Source organism: Nyctereutes procyonoides, unplaced genomic scaffold (genome assembly GCF_905146905.1).
Source record: "Nyctereutes procyonoides isolate TBG_1078 unplaced genomic scaffold, NYPRO_anot_genome, whole genome shotgun sequence".
Taxonomy (NCBI): domain Eukaryota; kingdom Metazoa; phylum Chordata; class Mammalia; order Carnivora; family Canidae; genus Nyctereutes; species Nyctereutes procyonoides.
In genome coordinates, this window is record NW_026575051.1 from 68,616,659 (window position 1) to 68,632,914 (window position 16,256).

Here is a 16,256-nt window from a genome sequence, read left to right on the forward strand (position 1 = left end):
GGGCAGGAAGCCAGGGGATCACTGGGCTGCCAGAGGCCTGGCTCTTCGGTCCAGCCGAATGACAGCTGACAATGTACACCTAACTTGTCTGAGTCTCAGGTTTCTCACCTGCGAATGCCACCTCCTGGGAGATGATCAAACCAACTTTAGCTTATCACGGAGGCCGGAGTGCGGTAGCTCCTCTAGGAATCGATACCAGCTATTATCATTGATATCTTCAACTTTATTATTAATGCACCTGAGACAGGAGGGTAGCGGGGGAATGGACGTAGATATATGTTTATGTGTCTTATATAATAATTTACATATATCTCCCCCCCCAGGTCAGACATTATTTTATTCCCTTAATAATTCCTCAAAATATTTTATACCCCCTTCCTTGCCCTCAAAGTCACTCCTTTTACATATCCCTAATCCTACTGATGTGAGGGCCTATTTTCTCTCAGTCTGTCTATAATGTTTATTATTTTTTCACGTACAATCTCCTATTTCAGTTTCTGTATTTTAACGACACAGCAGCTACTCAAGCCTATTTTTTCTAGACTTTATGAACATAGTCACCTAAAAAAATCATAAAATTATGCTGGCTGTGGTGTACTTTTGGGGGACTTTTATACTTTTAAATAAAATTTTATGATTATGTCCTACTTTCTTTGGTATAATGTCCTCCATGATTTCTATAGAACACACAGGAATAATATCTTAAAGGAGCATCCCCTTATGCTGTTTTATTTTTCTTTTGAAGTAAGAAGGGGGAAAAAGTGGTTTAACTCCTTTTTTCTTCTCTAGAAAAAAATGGATGCTTCCATTTTTCTAATAGTTCATTAGAAATCTGCTTTATTAAACCTTATAACTGCTATAAGCCTAAAATAGTCGTGTTATACTGATCACTCAAACAAAAGTGCTAAGAGCAAACCTGCCATCTAACTTTAGATTGTATGTAGATTAGTAAAACGTTCTCGGGATACAGAAAAGTATACCTTGGAGATTTTGGTGTATTCAATGCAAAGCACGGTCCTTGAAAGAAAGGTGAATCCGAGAATCTAGCTGTACTTAGAAATGTGTGCCAGTGTTTATTTAGAATCCCTTCTAGTTTATTAGAAACAGGAACGGTAATTTCACCAGCAGGAAATAATACAATGCAAGTAAGCGTAACGCTCCTTCGGGTGTTGTTCACTGCAGAGATTTGGGATCCGAGGTAAGAATCCACATGAGAAATAATAAACCGCCAGTCCCTGATGATTCACCTAAGTCCTGCTCAACCAGATGACAGCTCCGGCAGTGAGGAAAAGCTGCCCATCCCGGCTGGCTTCGCCTCCCGGGCAGCGCTCCCAGGACCTTTGCACAAGCGGCTCTGCGAGCTCAGGCTGCCGGGCAGGAGTTGATGCTCACCGCGCCGCTGACCAGGGCCGCCTTGCTGAAGCTCACCGGGCGCCCGTCAATCACAAAGTGACGGATGCAGCCAGTGAAGGGCCGGCCGGGGGCCAGGCGTGGGGTCAGCAGAGACTCTGGAAAAAAAAGAAGAAAGAAATGGAAACAGGGATTGCAGAGGCGCCCATCCCGGGCCCCCACATTACTGTGGCAAAAAGTACACGAGAGCAACCGCTCAGGCCATCAAGATGATTTACGTGTCAAAAGATGGAATAGAGTGATAATTTACTCATTTTTTTCAGGAACTTTATCTGCTTTTGTATGTATGTATGTATGTATGTATGTATGTATTTATTTTCCTTTGTCTGCTTTTGAAGTAATGGGAACAAGTGGTGATTTTCCCTCTTGGCCATGTTTCTCGTGATCATTTTTCTGAACGCAGCGCGGCGGCTTCCAGGGCTGAACCGCCCCTCATGCAGGGAGCCCAGGGAGTGCATCCTCGGGATCCCCCTATGCTTCTGCCTCTTAGGGTTAATTTGGTCCTGGTCTCACTTGTTGTGTGTGATGGACACAGGAAAGAGGAAGAAATTTTAGCTTCTCTACTATTTTTAGACTCAGTTAATGCTTCTCTTTCTGTTTAATCTGTATCATTACCCTTCACCCTTAAGCCTCCACATTTTTGCCAAGCTCACCCCATATAATGAGGAAATAATGAATTCACGTAACCTGACTTCTAATGTCTTCCGAGCTCTGGGTTTAAGAACCATAAATAGGCTAATGATCACTGGTCTGGTCTGTGTGGGCACAGGTGCCCCGTAGTAGATCTAGAAGAAGCCTTATGCTTGTTAATTGTCCAGATACAATTAAATGTGTTGGACGATAGAAGCAATATAATTTAAAGCAACTTAGAGGGCTTGGAAGCATCATGGAAATAAAATCCATTTAGTCAAAGCTTATTATTATGTACAAACAGCTATGTGAGCAGTAGCCGATAAAGGACGGAAAACCCTCCGAGATCCCTAACTCGGGAAGGAACATAAAACAGGACAGCGAATTAAATACCATCACGCAGCTGTAATAAGTTTTCTAAGCAGCGTAGATGGAGACTGTGTCCTGGAAATAAATCATGGAAATAGCATTTCATCTTCGGAATGATAATTATGATGTTTTAAGATTTGGAAGGGGCTGCGGGGGACTTCTCTCTGTCTCTACGTTAGCAAGACTGTATATATTCAGTCTTGGCAAGGCCGCTCTGCGCACTTCACCATCAGAATAAAAACGAGTGAATGGGAAAGAGGGCAGGGGCAGGAGCATCTGTTTCTTCTGCTCATTTTGGAAACTAGTTTTAGAGCATGGCTTTTGCTTCTGTTCAAGCACACCATCCTGTGGTTCGCAGGGAACGTCGTTGAGGGGAAGTAGTTCATCTAGAATTATTACGGTCTTCCCAACGCACCACACGACTTATTCTAGGTAGTGACGGTAGATGCCCCAGAACCCTAAGTAACCGATTAATAAAAGTCAATCCATGATGGGGATCCCTGGGTGGTTCAGCGGTTTGGCACCTGCCTTCGGCCCAGGGTGTGATCCCGGAGTCCTGGGATCGAGTCCCACATCAGGCTCCCTGCATGGAGCCTGCTTCTCCCTCTGTCTGTGTCTCTGCCTCTCTCTGTGTGTCTCTCATGAATAAATAAATAAAATCTTTAAAAAAAAAAAGTCAACCCATGATCTTAAGAGCGAACCTTCCTCAGGTTGGAAGCCCGGCTTCACCTCAGACTAATGCAGGCTTTTCAGTAGAGGAACGGTCAGATCGGTGTGTTTGTGGACCCACGTTATCTGGAACCCTTTTTTAATTTCCGATTTTGATTTTTACATTCTACAGTCAGATTGACTTTCAGGGAACATAGCTCATTAAATTAACGTGCCGTTGACAGAAATAATATCATCAGGGTTCTGCGTGACACAGGAGAACTGGTCGGGCTTCCAAGGGAGTTGGGTGCCTCTCGGAGGTTTATTTATGCCCAATTGCCTTTCGTTACTCTTCTTTTCATGCCTCAGTTTCTGATGTGATTTTAGTGGGATTAATGTCGAACAGCCCTGAATGGTGTGATTAATGACACTCAGCTTAAGCCATAATTGCTTTTGTCCCAGGCTCACTGGCAGGTTCCTGGATGGCACTCGAAGCCGTAAGGGGGCGGTGGGCTGGCGGTGAGCTGCCCCAGCCCCCGGGGCCCATGTGCTGCTCATTAGCTATGACCTGCTGTTCCCGAAAGCGGGTCTCGGGCAGGCCGAATGTGGCTTCAGGGACCCCTCGCCCACCCAGCGTGCGCAGCTTAGCAACTCTTGTGGTGGGAGACACGACGGCAGCGCATCGTGCTGGGACCAGACTCTGCAAAGACATGAAAATCGAAGCGACAAACGTGTGTTTGATGCAAAGAAGAGAGCCACCACCGGTGAGCCCCTGGGAGGAGGGCCACTCCCGTCCCATCCCTGTCTCAGCGCCTAACAGACCGGAGTTGCTGGCTTTGTGTCAAGGGGAGTCGCGTCGCCTGGCAGCAATGAGTGTACTATTTCAACCTCAACAACATCCTGCGGCAGGTGTCACGGGAGGGCGGCACAGACCCAGCAGGTGGGGAGACAGGGCATCGCGTGTGTCAGGAGAGGGCCGGGCTGAGTCTGAGGGGTCAGGAAGGAGTCAACCCGGGAGAGGAGTCGGAGAAGTTCTTGCTCACAGAGGTACCAAGGGAGGGGAGCAAGGACATTTTCTAGAAACTGCGGCCCTGTGTGCTGCGTAAAGGCCGGGGGTGCCAGGGGGGCAGCGTAGAAGCACGCAGGGAACTGCAGAGAGTGTGGGGGGCCCAGAGGCAGGGGTGCAGAGGGGCCAGAGGGTCAGGGGCCTCGCCAAACCCCGCCTCGCAAGCTCTTGGGAACCTGTGAAAGATCTTAGACGGCGCCGTGGTGTCCAGGAAGAAAGCAGCGTACAGAAATATGGGAAGCGATGGACACGTCGTGCACACCCCAGCTGCAGGAGGTTCGGCGGGGGCCTTTGCCAGAAACCCTCTCAGCACTGAGGCTGGGAGCCAGGAGGACAGGACGGGGAACGGAGGTGCGTGTGGACAGCGGATGTGAAGATGATGAAGGTCTCAGACACTTCACCAGCGAGTTACTGTCCATACGAGCATTTGAAGAATACAGAGGAAAGCTTAGTTGCCACTATCTTCTGAGCACCCAAGGTCACGTGCTTAATTTGATCCATGCTTTCTCTCTCTCTCTCTCTCTCTCTCTCTCTCTCTCTCTCTCTCCTCTCTCTTTTTTCACACACTCTTAAATTATTACTTGCCTTACATGGGTCGGTCTAAAATAATCCAGGTAGGACACAAGGAAACATCATGTTAAGTTTTTCCTTAAAATCACCACCAAATTCCAGATGTAAAAGTTTGGTTTTCTCCTTCTGTCTCTCTCCCTCCCTCTCTCTTTCTCTTTCTCTTTCTCTTGCTTCAACATTCCGTTTTTCCAAGTTAGTGAAATATGCACATAACAAACATTTTCAACATAGGTCACGGTTCCTGCTCTGGAGATTTAAAACTATTGGTGGGGGGTCCCTGGGGGTGCTCGGCAGTTTAGCACCTGGCTTCGGCCCAGCGCGTGATCCTGGAGACCCGGGATCGAGTCCCGTGTCGGGCTCCCCGCAGGAAGCCTGCTTCTCCCTCTGCCTGTGTCTCTGCCTCTCTCTGTGTGTCTCATGAATAAATAAATAAAATCTTAAAAAAAAATGATCGGTGGGGTGGGGTGGGGCATGGGGGTCCATCCGTTTCCTCCTGTCACCACCCTGGATTATACACCTTTCTCGGCAGAGGACAGCAGCGATGTGACTGGTGAGGTTTGCAGGGTGGCAGCTGGGATGCACCCTTGGGGCCTGGCCCTACGTAGGAACAGAACAACCCAGGGTCTGCAGCTGCGTGCACCACTGGGGCCAACCTTGGACGGGGGAGAAGAATATATTCCCTCCCCGGTGAGGAAGGGGAATGATTCCCAGCGAACCTTCAGCCCTCCGGAATCTCAGATCCTAGAGCAGTGTCAGTACATGAGGGTGCTCTGTGTCAGAGAGGAAATGCAGTGTGTGTCCCTACGCGGACGCAAGGATGCGTAAAGGGGAGGGTGAGTAATGTCCACCAGGCCGGGGGCTGAAGTGTGGTGCTTCCGGGTTACTTGGGTTTTGACCCTTGGATAAGGAGTCTTAACCGCCTAGGAGAGAACCCTGTATATAAGAGCCCCTTGAGTTTTCAGGTGAATCACGAGAACCCGCAGCTCAGCCCTTCATACCCCAAGAATGGTTATGAGCACGTACCCATTCCTTGGATTTGGAAACATGTCCCTTTTCAAGTGACCCTTACCTGGAACACCCCCAACAAACACCGGCTCCCTGTGATCAACTGGTTTCGGATTCAGGGGTCCAACCACATGGTTCACTTCAGAGTCTACATCCAACTGAACCACATTTGAATCTCTAATAACTGAAACAGAAGGAAAAGTCTGGTCATAAATGGCACCGGAGAGCGATGGCTTTTCCCGCGAAAGAGACTAACTTGTAACCGTAGTGGCTTTTATGTATTCCAGAACAAACCTCACACTTTCTTCTGTATCATTGAAAACGTCAACGTCTAAGCGATCACTGTAACATTTTCCTTTGCAAGGGACAATATTTAGGATATTCTATTTTTTTCTTCATGAATTATGCATTAAAAAAAACCCCAAACCTCCCTAGGACTATTTTGGCAGGAAAAAAAAAGATTATTTTGAGAGTATTCAAATTTTCAAACCACATGTGGGTTTGATGATACATAAAGTAACATCTGATTCTCCTTCCTTGGCCACCTTTGGGCCGTTGCCCACCCTCTATCTTATCATGCAAGTTACAGTCCGAGCTCTTCCAGGATGGTCATCCGACGCGGTGGGGACGTGGGCCCCCGCTGTAGAGCGAGCCCGGGACACTCCGTGCCTCTCACCTGTAATTCTGTGCCACCTGCCGTCGCAGAGACTCTGCTTGGGCGTCACGGAGGTGGAAAAGTCCCTGATGCCGTTGTTGACCTTCACTACGACCTGCCAAAGACAAGAATGTTACACACTTGCCCTCGTCCTCACAGTGACAAAAGGCAGACTTCTTGAACGGACCACGGAGAGGCACTGCGTCCATCCCTGCGGGCCGGTTAGCTTTGCCGGGTGAACACCGGGTCAGTCTTCGGTAGGTGGTGGGGGGCAGATGGTGGGAGAGGCCCAAGAGGACGGAGTGGCCGGGGGAGCAGTGACAGGGCCGGGGGGGGGGAGGCGTGAGCTCCTGTGATCCTTACCGCTGCCCTCCGAGCAGGTGCAGGTGTCGCTGGGGAGTGGGGACGTGCAGCCAGACTGGGCGCCCAGCCCGGGGCCCCCGTCTACGCACCTGTGAAGCCCTCCCCACCGAGCCACCGAGGGCCTCACTGCTGGTTTGGAGCTGTGCCCTCGCAAGCGCTTGGCCATCACATGGCTCAAGAGGACCGGAGCTCCCATAAAAATCAGTTCTATGGGGCAGCCGGGTGGGGGCGCAGGGGGGCCCAGTGGTTCAGCACCGCCTTCAGCCTGGGGTGTGACCCTGGAGACCCGAGATCGAGTCCCGCATCGGGCTCCTGCATGAAGCCTGCGTCTCCCTCTGCCTGTGTCTCTGCCCGCCTCTCAATCTCTCTCTGAATAAATAAAATCTTAAAAAAAAATCAGTTCTATGAAGTCGGGGACGGTAACGCAAATCTGCTGCCGCTTCCTTAATATTTGGTTGGACACCCTCATGGATGTTCCTTAGTTATGCCTTTTAAGGATGAAAGTAGCGTGGAACCATAACAACTTTTTGATTTCTCACAATCGAAAACAATATAAATGTAAATATACACCCAGCAATACGCGTCCGCGTGCACATCGACACATACACGTCTGGCCCACGAACATGGACAGGGGCTTGACTGCTCGTTCGTTTTGGTGCAGCCGGGTATGTCTGCTGCTCTCACTTGTAAAGAGGTTTCCTTCCGATGCTTTTATTAAAGCCTTTTAATTCCATTGTTACAGTTGACGATTTTCTTTTTTAGCTTTGCCATGTTTCCACGGCTCTTCGCTCTAATCAAATCAATTCCCAACATGTGGATCCGAATCCAAGGACCGCCTGCATTTAGATTTCCTGTACGGCTTCCCCACTATTTCCCCCCCAGCTACGAAAGACTGGCGGAAGGGCTCTGTGAAACGATCCTGCTTCGATCTAGAATTCGAGGTCAGAGAAGAAGACAGTTAACCAGTGTTTAAGGCCCTACCTGGCCCTTCTTCATGTGAACATTCAGGTACTCCCCGTTGACGCTGTGGCCGTGAACGAGGGTTCCCGAACTGCTCCGGGGCCGCACTTCGAAGGCAATCTCAAACTTCAGTCCGATATTGAAGGACTCATCTGCCGAGAGGAAATCAGGTCTTCAGGGCAGCAGCCTGGAGTTTGTAGCCGCCGTGTGACCGTGTAGACGCGTTGCTACCTCTGTTTTTGAAACCTCGATGGGTCTCTGACTGGGTAAGCAGCAAAAGTGCCATTTCCCACGTCAAAGCCACCGTGCCAAGCTCAGTGGGGGGTGTGAGACCACGAGCACCCACCCCGGGGCCGGGAGCTCGGCGGAGGAGAAACTGGTGCCAACCCGCAGGACCACCTAACATGGCCCACGTGGGCGCGGGGAGCAGCGTGAACAGGGGTGCAGAGGCCGGGACACCGGGAGGGGCTGCGGAGGCCAGTGGGGCCAGGCCTGTGGGGATGCTCGCTGGGAGCCACGGGGGAAGGGGCCGTGCTGTGCTCACGTAGGGAAGGTGGGCTTTATTCTGCAGCCACTGAGCAGGGGTATTTATTTATTTATTTGAGAGAGAGAGAGAGAGAGAGAGAGAGAGAGAGAGAGAGGGAGGGAGGGCAGAAGGAGGAGCAGAGGCCTGGCGGAGCAGGGAGGTCATCGGGGCTCCGTCCCAGGACCCCGGGATGGGGACCCGAGCTGCAGGCAGATGCTTAGCCGACGGAGCCCCCCGGGCGCCCCTAAAATAAGTCTTAATAAAGGCAACTGGTGCCAGAGCCGCAGAGCGTCCCGGAGGAAAGGGAAGCAGAGCTGCAGCGGCCGGGCCGCGGGACGAGGTGAAAGCTCACTAGAAGGGCCGCCGGGCTCACTCCAACACACGCCCTGCAAACCCGGGCATCTTCGTAATACTCACTGGACATGTGTCCTTATAAGTCACTTTTTAATTTTTTCCCGCTCTTAGTTAATGTTTACAGAGAGCATGCACGGTGCGGGTTGCTCTGCATTTCAGGCTGCCCGAGCCTGCGAGTTCTCACCACTGAAATCCAGTGACAGGCTGAGAAATGTGAGTGCAGGTGCTTCATTGTGGGCGAAGGAGGAGAAAGGAAAGTTAGGTCATGAGCCAGACAGAGAGAGGAAACACGACCTCTGGTGTTCTGTTGTTCGCGGGGGCGGTCATGCCTTCATTCAGGGGGTGTTGGGGTGCCTTCCTCATACCTGACGCTTGCTCTGTAGAGTGTATGTTGCAGTGGCTTGGATGGGGGTTGGGTGCCGTCCGCTAGGACTACAAGTATTTATTTTTGGAACCATCATGTTCCATCACTTGGCATAGGGAGGGGCCTGCCAGAGGCACGCAAGAAACACTCGGCTGAATGAATGAGAGAGTCAGAGTTAAGGGGAATAATAAAAATCCAGAAATATAATTTCTGAAGGCTGGGGTTGCAGAGCGGAGGGAAGAAGTGGGCCTTCCTTTGGCAGGGTCAGGGGGTCATGCTAAGAGGGAGCAGAGAAAGAGCAAGGTGGCCAAGAGCTGACACACATCAGACCACAGAGCAGCACAGGACGTCCTAGGAGAGCCACGAGGGTCCACGGCAGAGGGCTTGGCAGCTGTGGAGCGGCTCTGGTCAGGGAAAGCACGCAGGGATGGGCACGCCCGGCTGCTTGGGGACAAAGGCAGGGGACAAAGGCGATCCCCGTGGGAAGAGGCCTATTCCTAGGCTGAGTGGGTCTGCCGTTCTGCTCCCGAGCCCAATCCCCCTGCCAGCCACCCTCCCCCGGGAAGGAAGCATTCCACGCTCTGCACACTGTTACCTAGAACCACATAGCCTCCTTCTGTTGAAAAGTATGTCCCTGTTTCCATCGGACCCTCAAAACAAGGCGTCACGCTAAACGTCTGAGAAGCGGAGGTGATGGAGGCCCCGTTGAGCTGAAGATTGCTGAGGCAGCCACTGAAGCTGTAGACCGAGTTTATCTGAGGGAGGAAGACACGTCTTAGAATCCAGTTTCTCAACACCCCCAGGTGCGCACCGAAGGGAAACAAAAGGAAGGGGTTTGAGTCCTGGGAGGGACGAAGCAGTCCCCGGTCTTATTTATCTAGCTGTCTGGGGGCAGGGTGGGGGGTCAGTCATTTTCCTGGTACTTGCTTCTTTAACTAGTCCTTTGAAGCTGGGGTTTTTCTATTCGATAATGTCAGGCTGCAGTCACTAGCTATGAAGGTTTCTACACACACGATGACAAATAAGTCGCAGCTATGGTTTTGAAATTAAATATGAGAACTACCGTTAGTTTGTTTCCCTTCAAGAATGACAGCTGGCCCCAAATCATCCAAAGCTGACGAGGGCTAGCGGAGGTCTTAACCGTTCAACCTCCCGTGGTTAGATGGACAGCAGAAAGCTTGCATTTCTGGCTTCATTACCTCATCTTGTGGTTGAGCATTTATCATACCCCAGGACGTGACACTTGGGCCACTTTGGACGACTGAGATCACACTACTTTGCAAATCTTTCTTTTAAAGGGGTTGTCATGAAATTGGGACCACTTGCCTAAAATCTAAGTATAACATGGCCCCCCTGCTTTTTTGCCTTAGATTAGCAAATCTTAGAAATGCTTCGATTTTTTTCGTGCCGAGGTCAAATCTATAGGTTAAGAAAGATTTAGTCCTTTGACACATTTCCATTATTGCTAAATATTTTTGTAAAGGTGCGATATTATTAACTTTTTTTTGATATTATCAACTTTTAAAGCACAAAAATAATATGTATTTTTTACTGTATCCCCCTGCCTCTCCCCCCGCAGGGGTAACCACACTTCCTTGCACATTTACAAATTGTGTGTGTTTGTGTATGTGTAGGAAACAAAAATGAAATCATAGGCTACAGAATGGCCCCAAAGTTTTTTGTGACTCAATAATATATAATGGAGTGATTCCTTCCTTCCTTCCTCTTTTCCTTCTTTCCTTCCTTCTTTGCTTCCTCTCTTTCTTTCTTTCTTTTTTTTTTTTTTGTATTTTTTGCACTAAAAGCATGGGTTCTTGCTGAACAAATAAGCATCTGCTTGAGATATAACTTCCCACGACAGCTTAGATTTCTGAAACTGTTTCGTCTCACCTCTACCTTAGAATCAGAAGATCCCTCCTGACTTTGCAACGCCAGAGGGCAGATAGACTTCTTCTGGGACAATACGCACTTTGATGGCCTATATCCAGGGAAACTATGGTTCTATTCTTGCCAATCTGCTGATAGCAAAGCAAGGCCCTGGATTAAATAATCCTCCGCCTCTAGGGGTCAATGGCTCTCCCTGGTCATGCCAGGCCTACCTGGACATTTTTCACAGCCCTTCCAGGAGCTACACCTCCCAAATAAATAGGACCCTTGATGTTCCAGGAAGCTCCAGTAGGAGGAAGACTCTCTTCTAGGACTCGAAGGCCATCAATTATCAGTCGGCCGCTGCTCTTCTCCCGAATAAATATCACCTGGATGGAGAGAAGGACAACAGCACCTGTCAAGTGCATCCCAAGATTTGGGGGAAGGCTCAGTGGCCTCCTCTTCTAACTTTGCTACTGCAGGACTGTGGGAAATCTGCAGAAATTCTTTAAAAAAAACTGACCTTTTCTCTGAGTCAAGATTTGTTTTTTCCTTTAAAGCTTGACTTAAAGCTACAGGCTTAATTTCTGACTACAGCTTCTATGTATTTAGGAGAGTCGTCAATGAAGCTCTTCCCAGCTGGCCCACCCACTTGGTTTCTCCGTCTCCTACATTTATGGTAATTGATCGTAATGCATCTTACACTTCTTACTGTTTTCATTGCATAACACTGATTTGCTTCGATATTTAGATATTCTCCCTACGGTATCCTATCTTCCTAACAGGTTTACTCTTCACTTTGTATCTTCCACAGCTTAGCCTGTAAAAGACACTCAGCAAATGCTGCTGAAATTTAGAGACTTCCAGGCAGTGGGAAAACAAGCGGAAAATTGTTGGAAATCAAACTTCAGGTTAGGTTTGCCATTGGTCCTTTGGTGAAAATTAAGTACGCTAAAAAAAATTACACCCAGCCTGTATCTCTTTTTAAATAATATGCTTCAAGATTTGTTTTATAAGGAATTAAAAAAAATTTCAAAATTGAGCTCCGAGTTTTAAAATGGGTATTTCGAGAGAGACCAACAGTGGGCATTAAAGTCAGTTCATTTGACAACGATGAATATTTGCCGGTAATAATATTCCTCTGCCTTCAACTCACATCATGCCACACTCCATCATTGTATTTCTCTTGGCTTCTAATCTTTAGTTTCTTGTGGCCAACATTAAACATGAAAACCAAGCGGCCGTGGGCTAAGAATAGAGTCATGAAGTCATTCTCTTCTTGATCGGAGACATAGAAAATCATCCCATGGGAGGAGCGAGTTTTCAGACGAATGGAGAACTGAGATCTGGTAAATGAAAAGAAAAAGCTTACTATCTGTAAAATGAGACTCCAGGTGGTCTCTAGTTTCCCACAGCAACACCGTGTAAGGAAAGATGAGTAGCCATTCCATGAATCCCAAGCAGCATCACTTCTAATTATACCTTAGTATGATTAATGAATATGGGGAAAGGGCGACTAACTCAAAAATCTAAATCTTTCCCTACTTCTTTATACAGCAGGGCTACATTCCACATTTAAGGAAGCATTGTTTCACTTAACGTGTCTTGCCTTGAAAATACGGTTGCATTTAGTTTGTTCATGTGGATAAAATACTAGTCAGTAATTAATGTGCATATAGAAATCTGCATAGAGAAAGTATGATTTGTGTGCTATCTAAACTACAGATTCAGTATTCCTGTCTTTCCCAGGAAAAAATTAATCCGTAGATATTACAGGTTAAAAAGAGCCACCAGAATGTGTAGGAATTAAACAAAACCTTCTAGACATTTAGCTCCAGGCCCTGTAGATAAGATACATTTATTAGGCTGATTTCCAGTTTGATTTAATTCTAAATTCTTCCTAATGAATACAAAATACTGATACTGCCCATTAGACAAATAGCAAATTCAAAGGCATTAGAGGTTACTTATTGAATGCACCGCCTCTATGAATGTTTGAAAGATATGGGACCTATATAAGAATATTTGGGTGCTCACACTATAAAAAGAAATCCTCAAAAGTGCCAAGTAACCTGGAGATTTGTGGAATACTGGGAAGAGGGGCTGGGCTTTACGGACAGCTGGAGCACTAACAGACATGGAGGTGGGTTTGGGATCTTCAGTGTCTTTCCTTATTAACCTTCCAGCAGTTCAGAGGCACCCCCATTTTTGATATGAAAGCAATTTATATGGGAGAAGGAAGGTAATGCCAAGGTTCGATGATGAGTCATATAAAATGTGTCCCATGTGCCTTTCTTTGATTGACTTTCCTTTTTGATGAATGCAGCAAACTCCTAGGAGAATGCGGTTTTATCCCTCTTACTTTGGGGAAGAAAGTCACAGAGGACGTAATGTATCGGAAAGGAAGGATCCTGTACCATGTAGCACTTATTCTGGTAATAAAATAATAGGATTAAGTGGTACAGAGAGGAAAGATCATAGGAAAACGATGGCAGATAGAGGATAAGGATGAAGTCCAGCCACGGCATAAAGTTTCTGGAAGGATAGCGTGTTACTTTACTTTTCACCAAAATCTCTTTTTAGGTGTTCAAACTCTTGGCGGCTGTTGGCGGTCCCTCCGTACTGATAGGCGTGCTCTATGGCCCTAGGACTGTTGGAAAGGTGGCAGTAAGCATCTCTTGGAGCATTCCCCTCCGGGAACTTGAGGCCTGCAGGGTCCCCGGAAGGTGCATCTTTACTTTTCTCTCCCTGTAAGAATAGGAAATAAATCATAATAAGGGATGAACCTGACATACTAGTAGCGGAAGTTCATTTGTGATTTCTTTATCAGTAATCAATAAAAATAAAAAATAGTGAAAGTGTACATTATTTGCGCATTTTCCATTCACAAAACATTAGGGCCCTCTCTTTCCTTAGGCAAACGACAGCAGGAGCTTGGTAGCACTAAGAACAACACATGACAACAACGCAGTATGTTAACAAATCCAAAATTCTAGTCTGTGATAGTAAAGCAGAGCTAACCTGAAGCCGCAGACATAACCGCTCTATCATTTCAATTAAATGCACATCTTAGCCAATGGTGAAAAATGGAAATATTGACAAACAAAATAACCTTGAGGGAATCCGTCGATAAAACCCTCCTATCTTAGACAACAATATTTCTTCAACACACAAAAGTTAACATACTGAGTAACGTCTTCAAAATATTTAAGAATATTTTTGGTGATAAGATAGCTAGTAAGCTTCTATGTGACGGGACATAGAACAACACTTAAAACTTACTTTGCGCTCCTAAAATTGCACTGCTGATTTTAAAATTTAGAGCTGTGAGACTACAGGCTAACATTTAGTGGTTATCTAGTCTTAATTTTGGAAGCAGTGTTAAAGTAAATGCAAATAAGTCTGATCATCTAAACATTCATTTATCCAAGCAAATGTTTACTGAATATCTAATAGGCAGAAATGATGTGGAAGGAAATGAGTATTTCTGCGTGCCCCCCCACGGGCCATGTGTGGTGGGGGAGAGAAAGGTGAGGGAGAAATAGTTGTGGTATTTTTTTTTTCTTAAGGAAATGAAAATTGATTTGGAAAAACAGGCAGTTAAAAAGCGAATTGGGAGACAGGCTGTCGCCGAATAGAAATGACCTTGGATGACGTGCTAGGAGGATGAGGTTTTGTTTTGCAGGAGGGTGGGGATGAGAGATTGGCTGAGGGGTTGAGGACCATCCCCAACTCGAGGGGGGCTCCTCCTCCTTCCCCTTGCCATGGAGAGGATCTCACTGTTTCTCAGTCATCGTGTCCGCTTTGCCAGGGGATGAGAGAGCAACGTGAACCGACCATGGGGGTCAGCGAAGCTCAGGGCTGCTGGAGCAGCCCTGCCTTTCTCTGCTTCCATGTGGGAATCCATAGGCTGGGATCTGTCTCCTGTCTGCTGCAGGAAGGGAGAGATTCTGGTATTGGTATATTTCCATATGGTGACCAAACACTCTAAACCCTCTGTGGATATATGCTCTGAATAATAATGATGATAATAATAATAATAATAATAATAATAATAAATGAGTTATCATGTAATGAGTCCCATATAACACAGAGACCCCGTTTACTCTGCTAGAGTAGTTGTGTGCGTGGGCTTCTGAACCTCACCAGACTCTGAATTTCCCACTGTAATTTTTTTCTCTGAGCATCTGTTTCAATTCAGTACGTTTCTTCTGTTTCACATAACAGCCAAACTAGTTGAGCTACTTAAGCACAAGAGGGCCGTGTGTTATAAGGATATGGGAGTATCTTACGCGGTCCAGGGGATGTTAGGATAATATAGTGGGGTGCTACTAGGGGCAAGAATCAGGAATTGGAAAGCTAGGAAGAATCAAGGCACTCCTTTTCCAAATGTTTTTGGTATCTCAGCTCTGTTTTTCTCAGACCGTTTGCTTTCATTTTTCTTTCTCTGCAGGAGAGCTTTCTGCCTTTTCCTCTTTCTTGCAAAGCAGCTTGCTTTCTCTGTGCACGATTAACGCAGAGCTCTTAGGTTTACATGTTTTCCATTTGATGACCAGACTAGACTCGTGTCTTTGGGTTCTCAGTTTCTAAGGCAGGGAATCTCATAGCCCAGCTTAGTTCACATGATCTACCCTGGTCCAAATACCTATAACCAGGTGGATGAGGTCGCCTGCCTAAAATATGGGGCTTACCCTGTGTGTAGGGAATCAACTCTCAGAAAAGGGAGTGCTTGGCTTGGTACTCGAGAATGATGTCTATTATAACACGTAACATTTTCATGATCACACTAAACATCACATGAGAAACTATGTTCTCATTTAAATTTAAAAACGTAAAAATTATGAAGAAATTTCAGGTTGGAACATAGGTGGTAAGACAGGTATTCTGATGTACTCATCGGGGACTATAAGTCAGTGTTCCTTTTTTGGCAAGTAGTTTGCCTTGAACCCGGTAAGTCTACCTCTAGGAATATTTTGTAAAGATTTATTCAGCAATGCAATCAAAGATTAACGTAGAATGATCTTCACCCAGGAAGGGAGGAAACTGGAAAGCACTGAAAGTCTCTTAATAGTTAAATAAAATATAATCTACCCATAAAATGGAGTATTAGGAAACCACTGTGAAAGGAAATGATTATAAACCCAAATTGCTTTGAATCGGCCTCGATAAAAATTGAAAACAGAGGCCACGTGTTTTCCTGGGTAGCTCTTTAAGAAGCTATTGATACAAGGGTGAATAGGAGAGAAGATTAGCAAACATTTGACATTCTAATTGCCAAGAAATATAAGTGAAATCCATAGTGATTCTGTATCTGTTATTATGAAGTTGAATTTCTAAGCCTTTTTTTAACAAGAAGGGCTAAGAGGTTTCCTATAATATCGAAAAGTTTGTGTTAATAGTCCCAAGGGCTGTTGAGAGCACCCTTGACAGTATGAATATTTGTTAGGAAACTACGTTTGATAGCTTCAAA

At 46.7% G+C, this 16,256-nt stretch overlaps 1 protein-coding gene across 2 annotated transcripts in view; it reads right to left on the bottom strand.

Annotated features, from left to right (window-relative positions):
• Positions 1 to 1,048: 1,048 nt before the first annotated feature.
• Positions 1,049 to 16,256, bottom strand: part of LAMA4 (laminin subunit alpha 4) — a 140,991-nt gene continuing 125,783 nt past the window's right edge. For both annotated transcript variants that reach the window (XM_055329718.1, XM_055329717.1), the window contains exons 31-38: positions 13,347 to 13,534; positions 11,943 to 12,132; positions 11,020 to 11,175; positions 9,516 to 9,675; positions 7,698 to 7,828; positions 6,375 to 6,468; positions 5,763 to 5,882; positions 1,049 to 1,508 (exon numbers count right to left, since the gene is read on the bottom strand). In XM_055329718.1, coding sequence (XP_055185693.1) covers positions 1,363 to 1,508; positions 5,763 to 5,882; positions 6,375 to 6,468; positions 7,698 to 7,828; positions 9,516 to 9,675; positions 11,020 to 11,175; positions 11,943 to 12,132; positions 13,347 to 13,534 — 1,185 coding nt within the window. In that variant the 3' untranslated portion in view covers positions 1,049 to 1,362. The remainder of the gene's footprint in view (positions 1,509 to 5,762; positions 5,883 to 6,374; positions 6,469 to 7,697; positions 7,829 to 9,515; positions 9,676 to 11,019; positions 11,176 to 11,942; positions 12,133 to 13,346; positions 13,535 to 16,256) is intronic.